This window comes from Prinia subflava, chromosome Z, assembly GCF_021018805.1.
Source record: "Prinia subflava isolate CZ2003 ecotype Zambia chromosome Z, Cam_Psub_1.2, whole genome shotgun sequence".
NCBI lineage: Eukaryota > Metazoa > Chordata > Aves > Passeriformes > Cisticolidae > Prinia > Prinia subflava.
In genome coordinates this window covers 65056302-65068376 of record NC_086283.1, presented here as the reverse complement: position 1 = coordinate 65068376, position 12075 = coordinate 65056302, and the positions used below count along the sequence as shown (strand labels likewise).

General features: G+C 35.5%; 1 protein-coding gene across 1 annotated transcript in view; it reads right to left on the bottom strand.

Moving 5' to 3' along the window:
- Positions 1 to 12075, bottom strand: part of SHOC1 (shortage in chiasmata 1) — a 47153-nt gene that overhangs the window by 21121 nt on the left and 13957 nt on the right. The window contains exons 9-15 of the mRNA XM_063423228.1: positions 10071 to 10200; positions 9150 to 9244; positions 7922 to 8164; positions 6347 to 6793; positions 4321 to 4446; positions 2692 to 2868; positions 47 to 154 (exon numbers count right to left, since the gene is read on the bottom strand). Of these exons, the coding sequence (XP_063279298.1) occupies positions 47 to 154; positions 2692 to 2868; positions 4321 to 4446; positions 6347 to 6793; positions 7922 to 8164; positions 9150 to 9244; positions 10071 to 10200 (1326 nt within the window). The remainder of the gene's footprint in view (positions 1 to 46; positions 155 to 2691; positions 2869 to 4320; positions 4447 to 6346; positions 6794 to 7921; positions 8165 to 9149; positions 9245 to 10070; positions 10201 to 12075) is intronic.

Sequence of the window (12075 nt, the reverse complement as noted above, 5' to 3'; positions counted from 1 at the left end):
GCTTTGGGTTTCTGGGTATTATTATTATTCAGGTTATAAAACAAACCTAGAGCTGTATCCAAGCCACATGTTAGTAGCAGATCTCGCACTGTCACCAGCAGGTGTACCAGAGCAGCATGTTTGAACAGCATGATCTCCTTCTCGTCTACTTTACCTTTACAAATAGAGGACAGAGATGTGGTCTACACAAAATATCACAGCTCACACTACATACATATATATATATATTTGTAGCTTGTATATGTAGCTTAAATATATATCAGCTTAAAAGATCCTGGTATCTAAGCATTTTCATTAAACACACTTCAACATAGATATTCTCCAAAAAGTTAATCTTCAGATCTGGTGGTCTTGCCAAATAGGTTATGATATAGCACAACATTTCCCAGGTCATCTGACCCAGAGCAACTGGCACACAGGCCAGATTCTGAAAGGTGTTTATAGATAGTGCCTGCTGGAGGAGAAGGTAACAGTTCCCCTGGGCATATCACTAAAACCACATTGCTTTACTGATTTTAGTGTGGCAATTCTCTCCACCTAATTAGCATCTCATTGTGAGAATCTTCATCTTCAAGAAGGTAGATTTGAATGACATTTGCTTCTTCTTAGCCCCACACACATCAAACAAATTTACAGGCTTCCTATTCCATATTATGTATCCATTTTGAATATATAAGACTTGATTGAACAGGAAGGAATTTCTAGTCTGAAGACAGAAGGTATTTTTGGAAATTGCACACAGGTCATGATGCAGTTCATTATGATAAACCAGAAATTTTTGAAAACTCAACTACAGAGTAAGTATGCTTAATAATAAAACGCATAGTTTAAGCAACTAAAAAAGGTTGAGGAAGATAATTAAAGAATAAATTACTACAGCCGAAGGTGCATTCTAGGAGGAAAATACTAGCTAGTTCTGTGTACTGGGATTAACATAACTTTTAATTCAAAAATACAAGCAAAGCACCAGGGAAGGTAAAATCAAGTGAAGGACACAGCATACAGAAGGACTTAGCTAAAAACCACATGAAAGGCAAAGATCAAGCAACTATTCTGCATCAAAAGATAGGAAGTTAATGTTCAGCTCTGTTAGTGAAGGACTATGTCCAGTTCTTTACACCAATCACCATAAAAACTCAGTGAGGAATACAGCTCATTTAGAAACAAAATTACACTAAGAAACCATTTTATGATGAAAGACTGGAGCATTAGGTGGTATTGGATGCATAAAAGACCAGCAGGGGAATAGTAATCTGCTAATAGAGCACTACAATCACAGTAAATGATTTCTACGTTCGCTCAGGTATTAAGGAGCAAATACATCAGCATACTCTGGAGTAAAGTGGAATAAGACTGGATATTGTGAAACTATTTAAAACCAAGAAGGAAATAAAAGAAGCATGTTACCAGGGAGATTTTTTTTATCTCATACAGAGATAGATAAATATTCCTTAGGAATGAATTGGGTATTTTCTCTATTTTCTGTAGACCTTCCAGCAAGAAAGTTCTTACTTCCTTCTGCTGCTTTAGTTAGAGAAAATGCAATTTCTGTAGCATGTAAACTGCATTTGAGAGGATGTAAGTTTTCTTAAATTAATCTTGAATTGAAATGCAGACTCTTACATATATTTTTTCTTTGATTCAGAGAAGCAGTAGTAATTCTCTGTATACTTTCCTCACTAATGTTTTCCTCTCTGTGATTCGCTGATACAGATATAGATATAGATACATCGTTTGTCCCTCATGTTTGTGAAGATGGTGTTAGCTTTTTTTGTAAAATCCTTCACCTTGAGAGAATACTGCTATGGTAATTCTATGGAACACAGGCTGTCATTCTGCAGGGCCAACCACAGTTTCTTTTTGTTTGGCTTCCTTGCCATTTGTGGTTTCATGGTCATTAATGTTTTCTTTGAGAAAAATACATTCAGTACAGAAAGTAATGAAATTGAAAGAGCAAGAATTTATTGCATAATTTGTGACATAATATAGAAACTTGGCAGGTAGTAGACAGCCTACAATGTTATCCTTACAACTAGTTCTTAACTTTGAGCTGTACAACTCAAAAAATAACACAAAATACCAAGTAACTTTCTAAATGTGCCTCAAACTAGTCTCTATTTTGTTATGAAGTTTTGCTGTCTCTCTTTACAGTCAAAATCTTTGCAAGAGGTCACTAACTTTGATGACTTTCCTTCTAATTTTTCTGGTTTTATAGGGCTTTCATATGTCACATAAGAGAGAAATGAAGTCAGAAAGAAACCAAATTATCATGGATTTTTTTTCCTCCTCATTTCTAACATGGACATAGTATTTAGCATCATGCAGGTGTGACAAAATATACGTACTAGAAGAAAAGAAACAACAAAACTACACAAACTATTAATTTTTAAATCTATCATGAAGAACAAATGAAACATTGTTTGCTATAGAAACAACATTTCTGAAGCATATGTAAAATCTTTTAAATTGAAATCCAATTAAAATACTTTTGTATTGCAATATTGAGGTTAATAAATTTAATGTTGAACAATGAGGAGAAACTTTTGAAATAAAAGAGGGAATCAGTTGTTGTACTCTATAAGATAAACTGTTAAAAGATTTACCATTAATTTACAAAACATCTTGAACCTTATGTCACCAATTAAACCTGTATTAGTTTTAAAGAAGAATAGATGTTTCTAAAAGGCATACCTTGTTTAAAATTATCACATATCACTTTCTCTTGTTGTTTTAAGAAAAACCTTGTCTGATCAAATTTAACATTGTCAAAGCTCCAAGTAATAGAAGCAAGTACACCCAGATGTTTCAAATCTTTTAGTACAGGAATGGCTGCTTCTTCCAAGAGGCAGTATGCCTGGCATTGGCTTTCTGGATAATACAATGAACAAAACATAATAATGAAGTTTGGTTTCACACGCCATTACTGGATATGAATATCCAAAATATATAGCAAAACATGAACAACTTTATCTTGTTCCTGAAAGCTGCAACATTATTAAAAACTTACTTGCCACAGAGCCTCCTGAGGGGCAGCAATCAGCTGATCCTCACAGCAGGTTCCTGTGTGGAACAGGATCCTGTTCCATTCCACAATCCTCACATTGTTCCATGCATTTCATAACATGATCAAACTCTATGATGAGAAGTTAGGATTTTCTGCTGCTGTGAGTCACACTAAGATTGTTCTACTATTCAACTGTTCTACAGCCTGCTTCTACATCACAGTCATTTTCAAAATGCTAATTTTTGTTTAGAGAGCAGAAATTATTTAATTTTTCTCCCCAATTGCATTAAAGGAATTTTGCTTCAAAAATCATTAGAAAAAATAATTTAAAAATAAGCTTAAAGCTATGATTCCCATCTCAGATGGGAACAGATGAAAAGACCACTCTACTCTTTCACTGGCTCTGTGAAAGAAAATCCTATTAAGCACATGGCTGGAATGAATGCATTTCCATGGAAAAGCAAACTAATCTGTGCTAGGCCTACAACTTCCTAGGGCTGGGTATTTTTAATTTGAGCTATATATAAAAGCTTGGATAAATATTTTCTAGGTTCTCCTCTACCATTTCTACTGCATGAGAAAAGTTTTGTCAGTTATGTTCTTTGATGCAGCGCCTCGAACAACAGCTGGAGTTCAAGGGGTAAGGCCCATCTCACATGTGTGAGATAAATCCATAGATGATTTCTACTGTGTTAAAGACCTTTCCTAACAAAATGACTACTGATTCCTTCCATCCCCAATTCTCATTTGCTCAGACAAAAATGTGCAGAATAATAAATGGAAGGTACTGATTGGCATGAAGAGATTTCCTGTCTATTAATTTTGATCAGACATAACTCAAAGTCTAAGTTACTCTTTCCGCCTTGCATGCAATTTGGGTTTAGTCTTAAGATGGAGCTCCATAGCCTGCTCTCACCTCTGTGCCAGAATAAACATCTGTCTACTTCCAGTACTTTCAGCCGTGAAGAGACCAAGTCTAATTATTTCTGTATTTGTCTGAGCAATATTATTTAATATAAAATTCTATTGTAAAACTATATAGAATCATAGAATAACCAAGATCATCGAGTTCAACTGTTAACCCAGCACTACCATGTTCACCACTAAACCATGTCCCCAAGTGCCACATGCTCAGGTTTTTTTAACACTTTTAGGGATGTTGGGAAAGCCAGTTCCAATGCCTGACCATCTTCCAATGAAGAAGTTTTTCCCAATATCCAGTCTAAACTTCCTCTGGTACAGCTTGATGCCATTTCCTCTGGTCCCATCACTTGTTACCCAGGAGAAGGTAAAGCAGTTCCAAAAATAGTGTATACCTGATGGTTGAACATTGACAGTGATACTGTCTTCATTCTCTTGGGTTCTTTCCTCTGTTTTTACTGTCTCACAAAAAGAATCATCCTCTTTGTGAACACACATATGCTGCTTTTCAGGCTGCACAACTAAACAATGAAACCACAAGTGAGTATTTAGCCAGAAATATCCCAAAACCAGCTCAATGAATAAGAAAACTGTTCTATAAATAACTCTACATGCAAAAACACTTTCAAACTAAGTTGCTTCTGTGACACATACATTTTCTCTTCATGAATTCTTGATTGTTTTTATGGGCTTCTACACTACAAAAATCCACAAGACGTGAAAACAGATTAGGTCTTGCCTGCCTTCACAGCCCAAGAAGTCAGGCATTATCAGATTGCTCTTCCTAAGGGCAGAAATACAGGCTGGGAAAGTAAGGAGCTGGTACTACTGCTCTATAATATAGCTCCACAGGACCCCTCATATGCCTTTATATGGAGAAAAAACATGCATGACAGAAAAGGTGCTGCCGACCATAAGGAACTCAAACGATGAAAAATACATCAATGAGTGTGAGTAGAAAAGGTTAGAAACTTTAAGCCATGCAGAAAGAACATAGAAGTTGCAAATGGAAAAAAAAAACCAAACCAAAAAACCCCTGCATATTGAAAAGAATTTTTCTCCTGTCTTCTAGCTACCTTTTACAACTTGTTAATATTCCTAAGTGGCCTTCCCTTCCTCCTGATATATACTGACACATGAGCTACAAGTTTTGGCTGGAAAGCTTCTTCTATATCTTTATTTCTGATTATTTTTCTGTGAGAGGGGTTCTTATTGAATAAGAATATTCTTCTAAATATTCTTGATTTTTCTACTTAAGAATGCCATTTTCCTCAGAAAACAAAGTAATAATACAGAGACAGAAGGAAAAGAAAAAACGAATTTTTATTCTAGTTAACTTAGATAACTTGCCTTGTTTCGAAAAGATATGTAGGGTTCAAAATAGGATCATTGAATTGTTTCCTCTGTTTTCCTCCTGTGTATTTTCTAAACATTACAAACAATGATATTTTTTTAAAAATAAATCAAACTACAAAGAGGCCTACAAGCACTTCTGGCCTTTCTAATTTTCAGTCAGAGTTAGGATGACCCTTGACAAAAACTTTTCTTTATGGCAAAAGGATGCAATGATTTTATATAATTTCTGTGTTGATGTGGCTTATCACGGACTCCCATATTTTAATGGGTTCTCTATATGTCAGGCATAACTGATCTGCAACACTGGGGTCTGCCTGTACACATACCCTCATCTGCACTAGAATCTTATTAAACCTCCCCAAGCCTGTTCGTGAAAGTTACAGCTCGTCCTTGAATACGTTTGCGTTCTTTGTTAGGCGATGCAGGCCTGGTCAGGGTTCACTAGATGGCAGCATAAAACCTCAGGTACCTCGGTCTCTTACTTCTAAAATTTGGATTCTTGCCCTCTGACGCCATGAAAAGTTTTATGCATCTCCAACAGTGTCAGAAACACAAGAATTTTACCAAGAAAAATTTACTTGTTTCTAACCCTTTTGTTCATTTTCTAGGCTACAGAAGTGAGAGTATGGATGTTTGCTATTTGATATCTGCAATGAATTTGAGGATTACTACTTCTCCAAAGTGGCCAGGAGATCCGATTCAGAACATACAGATGGAAGAGATCTCCTGAAGTAAGTACCATTTAGAGTTGCTTTGTCAGAATAGGAATAAACTCAAATATTTATTTTATGAAATACCAATTCCAACAGAAAAAAATCCTATCCCAAAAAATAAGCACCCCTGCTCCCCATCCCAAGTAAACCAAGCAACCAAAATCCTCTAACATATCTTAAGAAAAACAACAAAAGGTAAAATACTTAGCTAAAAATGTGGCTACATTTAAGACTGAAAAATGTTGCCAATTCACTTCAAGTAATTGACTAGGATGAACTAGCATCTATTGTAACTTGTGAAATAGAGAAGAATTAAATCTGGAAAAATGGCAGAACAAACTGGTTCACATACCTTTTTCAGGTCTATCTACACAATATTTTTCCTCTTTTTGGGTGCTTCTATGTTTGGATCTCATCATAATAAAGTTGTTCAGATCAGAATCATCGTTGGCCCATCCAGAAGCAAGTGCAAGTGATGCAGGCTTTCCACTACAGGATGAGTTGTCCAGTTTAGAAGACATGTCTTTACAGCTGTCTGATTCAGATGGTTTGGGGGTTTTCTTTTCTTGGTTTAAGAAACTAATTGCCTCTTCTGTCTTACTCTTTCTTATGCTTCCTCCACTAAGCTCTTCCACAGATGTACTTGTACTGTGAATTTTGGCAGATGATGCAGTACTCATAGCAAAGTGCTGCCTTTGAATCTGCAGTGACAAGTCAGGATTAACAACTTTCTCTGACTGATGTCTTTCAGCAGAAAGCAGCTCTTGGTTTGTCACAGAATTCTTCTCTTCAAGCCATCCTGGAAAATACAATTTAATTTCTTTGCAGTGACATCAATTTTTTTCTCTTCTCTCACCTCACTGGAATTAAGGACTTTGGACAGTTTACAGAGAAGGCATTTTAAAAAAATTCCTTCTGCCTTCTCAGATCACTAGGATCCCTTTTCAGAAAACTTGCACTGACTAGTTCTATGTAAAAATACACAATATTAAGATACAGAAGGCCATGCCATTGTTTGAAGTTTTCACTATCTACATGGGATTTCTTGATGCTAGATTTCTAGGAAGTGGAATGCAACACATTTCATTAGCAAGAAAAACTGTCTCTTTTGTTTTGATTTTTAGAGGGAAAAATGAAGAATGCAAACAGTTCCCTTTGAAGATATGCTTCACTAGAACTACAACTTTTTTGCATTGTGGCTTCACATGCATCTGAAACACAGTTGGTAAACAATTAAAGAAACAAAAAAGGCAGTTAACTGAAAATGTTCTTGCATGAGCAGCGTCTATGGTTTTCACAATCTATCACATTACTTTCAATCCTTGTAGCTCTTCAACCACAACTGGAGCCTTGCAGTCTGGCCATTGTATATAACACAACCTGAGTAACTTTTTGCATTGTTTGTTGAAGTTTGATTATAAGTATGCAAAAACATCCATGAGAAATTCTGAAGTGGTGAGCTGTTCAAGTTAGAAATAGTCTGCATAAAAAAACCCTCTGCAGCATCAAAAAATAAGGAATTTTCTCTGTAACGTTCTCCCCTCACACGAACATGGTGCAGGTAGGACTATGAATATCTGCTTTATTTTTAAAATATTCCAAAGCAAAACTACTACTTCTTAAGAAGCTCTCTTGTATGAAACTATTTTATTAAAAATTGACTGGTGGAGGCTATTCTTCATCTGTACAGTAATAGAAAAGATAACTGTTCAACACTTTTGTTCCTATAATTTGTTTTAAGTTAGTGAAGTACACCTCAATGGCATTACTGCCCTTCCTTCATTTTAATGTAAACCCTTTTGTTCTTAAGAATGAGAAAGAATTCATTTCCGTTGTTCTTGGAGATATGTAACTTCCTGTGTTACTCTCTGTTAATGTCCCCATCTTTGCCTTTTTATCATGTTTGTAAAAAAAAGAAGATACTTACTTTCTAATTGATACGATGTAAATTGTGTGAATGTTTCTACTTCTGTAGGAAGCAAACTGTTGGCATTATTTCCATCCATAATCAATTGTTCCAAAATTTCTACAGATGCTAGATTTAAGCCCCTATGAAGCCACCAGCCCTCCTCTAGTGAGCCAAGCATTGGTGCTTCGACCTCAACTGGTAGCTTTTCCTGCAGTTCTGTCAGTGAATGATGCTGATGTGTAAGGTGAACAGCTGGAAGCTCTACAAAAGAAACCAGAAATTAACATATAATATCAATAATCTAGAAAGATGAAAACAGAATGTCCTTTTGGAAATGAAAACTCCAAAGTACTGCTGGCCTAGTACTTATATCTATTATTCATACTTCCATCTGTAGCTCTGTGTCCATCAATAGATTTAAGGGCAAAGCAGTTAACATTATCAGAGCAAATGTGCTTTTCTGAGTTCTGTGAGTAAGAGGGGTGAGGGTTTCAATTTTTTTTCAGATCTAATAATGTGTGACTGCATTACTAAAGTTAAAAATTATCTTGTTACTTATCTGTGGATTATTGTCATGAGTATAAAATCTTATCATAATCCTTACCTGAAATTAATTGAAACAGTACTGAGCATACCATACATTATTTTCAACTATAAATCAATGTACAAATGATTTGGACAACAAAACAAGTCAATATACATAACTTAATCCTGAGACTTGTAAAATGAAGGCAAATAAAGTGAAACAAAAGAACAATGGTAATATATATTCTGGCACTTCCATGAATAGCCTGCAGCTTGTTTTGGTTTTGTGTATTCTGCTTCTCTTCTACTCTAGTGAAGTTACAGTATTATTTTCCATTAACAGTACTATTGTATTGATTGCTATGTATTTTGGAACGTTATATAAGGGAAAATAGCACACAGGAGGGAGTTAAACAGATTACCAAATTTCAGATATTAGTTATTGTATATAATAGTAGTGAACACTATCATAAAAAAATAAAACTCTTACTGTATTCAAATTACCTCCATAGGAGGATACATAGCATACCAACTTCTATGTTGCCAGGTTGTAACTTTTATATGTACTAAAATAACCCAAACTTCACAGAGTTACAGTAATTGGATAAACTTCAATGCCTTCAAGTATGTGCACTGTAACATCACATGATCTTTTCTGCTATATTTCTCCATGTACATGGAACTTGTAAACATCAGTTAGAAATTGATCAGAAATCCTTACCGACAAGAAAAAGAGAGCTCATATTATCCCGATACTTCTCAGAGTGCCATACCAAAGATTCTAAGAATTCCCTAGAGGGCTCTGCGATCAAAATACTATGAAGAACATAAAACAAAAAAACTTGCAGGTATGAAGTTTAGCAGCATTATCTGTTGAATTTTGATTTATATAAAACTATCTTTTAAAGATATACTTTGTCTTTAAATTTTCAGTTCATTCATTCATTCATTCATTCACTCATTTTTTTTTCCTCTCCATACAGAGGACAATAGGCAAGAGTGAGAGGAGAAGCCATCAAGGCTGGGTCATGAAGTACAGCAGCACTGAATAAGAATTCTGTCTAGACCATCCTTCCCATCCCAAAAGGATATTGAAATTCTTCCTGCATATGTTAGAAAGATAGCAAGGCCAAGAAATGCTAGTCTCAAACAAGATGAGTAGGAAAAGATGGAGCAATCCTAATCCTGTATTGGCACGAAAAAGTCTGAAATCTATTGTTGGAGGATATTCCAAAATAGACTATACTTTCTTACTACAGCTCTTCTGGACACTTTGCAGGTGATCTTTGTGCAACATATGTGCTTGCCATAGGTATAAATACACGTATATGCCCATACACATACTTGCTAAATACTTTAAATATTTATGTTGCCTATTGCAAAAAGAAGCCTGGATTTTCAGGCTATTAAATTCCCCCCCAGAGATGGAGGGCAATGGAAGCAACTTCCTTTCCTTTTTCAGGCTCCTCCAAAAAATCACATATATGGACTGTGCATTCCACCCTCTTTCACACAAAACACCACATATATACAGCTCAAAGGATGTAAGTACCAATTCATAAATACACTGTTATACAAGTTATTTTGTCAATAATTTTGAGGATTTATAAAAGAATGTGTCACTCCCAAGGTTTTATATTACCTGTTACCAGAGAGACAAATAGGTTCTTCTTGAAGTCCTCTGCATGGAAAATTAACCCATGATCTTTGCTGTCTGCATGGAGGAGTTAAAGGCACTTCCATTTCATCTTTCAAATATGGAATATATTCAGCTGGAAATTGCATAACGCCCCAGCCAAAACAAAATCAAAATCAAAATCACAAAGCTACTTGTGAATGAAATACACATGCTTACAAATCCTACACTACTGAAGTTCTGAATTAAAATAGAAAATATTTTCATGGGACAATTCACTAAGCTATATACTGCAAATACTTCATATCCAATTTCCAGACAATATGGGAAAAAATTGTAGATCACATTCCTTTGATGTAGTTCTGGGTACATATGCTTCACATATAAGATTATTTTATAATTAAATCATCAGGTACCATGGCTGAAATTTTGATATTCATGCCTGTTGGCCTTCTTATGTAGTTCCTCCATAAATTAAGTTAATTATGTGGGAAAGAGACTACAGGCAACATTGTGGTGCTGTAAGAACAGTCTCAGGAACTTCAAAAACCATTAGGATTTTAATGAAAAAATTACTCTTTCAAGCAGAATTAGTACTCATTGAAATTTCTAGGGATGATCACTAACATGAATTACAACACCACGTTGGTTTGATTTTTTTAAAGCAGTATACAAACAAACCTGGCATGCTGAAAGTCCTCCACAAGTCACTTTAAACATTCTTTTTTTCCCCAAGTCATAATAAATGTGGACATATTCATCATTATTGGGTTTTATTCAAGTCTTATTACAAATTTGCCACTTCATTGATTTTGGTGGTTCACGTGATTGCCCTGGTATTAATCTCTTTGGCATTTCAACTAACCAGAAAGTAGAATCACAAAAACCAGAGTTGTTCCATGTTCTGTGAAAACTAAGGCAGAAAAATGGTGAAAAAAATCGGTGCTTCCACAAGCTAAAACACTTATAATGAATTCCCTATTCATTCCACCAGGCAGTAAGTAGATGGTAATCATCATACCCACCTTGCCTGGCCAATTGGCACACAGCAGGCTATGAATCAGTTACCTGCCCAGTTAGCTGCTGATCACAGCTTCTCCTTGAAGGACCTAACAAGCTGATTGTCAGGCAGGAAGGGTAAGGGACAGTAATAGAAAGCCAAAGGCCACAAACATACCAGAAAAGCAGGAAAAACAAGGTAAGAAATAAAAGTGGGTGCAAGAGAAAGCAACATACTTCCAGTCAGTATAACTTTTTTCCCACTTAGAAGCAAAAAAGGCTCAACGATCTTAAGCTGCAAACTTCAGCTCACAAACCAGTTTGTGTGAGGAGCAACAATTTTAGGACTTTCAACAGGACAGAAACTGATCTCAGGACAGCAAAAATACCTGCATATCTACTACTTTTTCTCTTTGAGCAATACTATTCATATTTGTTCTTGTCTAGTTATTTTTGCCTTTGAGACTGGATTTTTTATCAGCAATGTTAGTTACACTCTGCCTACACTCAGAGTAACATTCCCCTTCTCAGAACATTGCTGACTCAGAGAAATAGCTTGTCTTTTAATGCCTTTTTTAAACAAACTCAATGATAGAGAAACACTGCTTAGTCTTACGACTGCATTTTCTCTGAATTCAAGCAAACACATTTCACTTCTGATAACTCATAGCAAAATTAATTAGAAGGAGAAGACTGTCAGGTATCTCAGCTGAAACCTGACACCCAAGACAGAAATTTCTGCTATCAAACGGTGCTCTAGCAGTGCTTGCACACATTTGTAGGTCTCTATCCTACAGACCTAAGTCTATCCTGAAAAAAAAAAAGAGACAGAGTTGGAAGCTGATTTATATAATATATAACAATGTAATTCTGCCTGATTCAACAGCAGAGCTATGAGAGCAAGTGGTAATAAAGATTAACTTTCTTTAAGGCAATTTAAGATGACTTGACTACTCATCTACTGCAGAAGAATGGATGACATCCTAGAGAAGATCACAGCCAATTTATTATT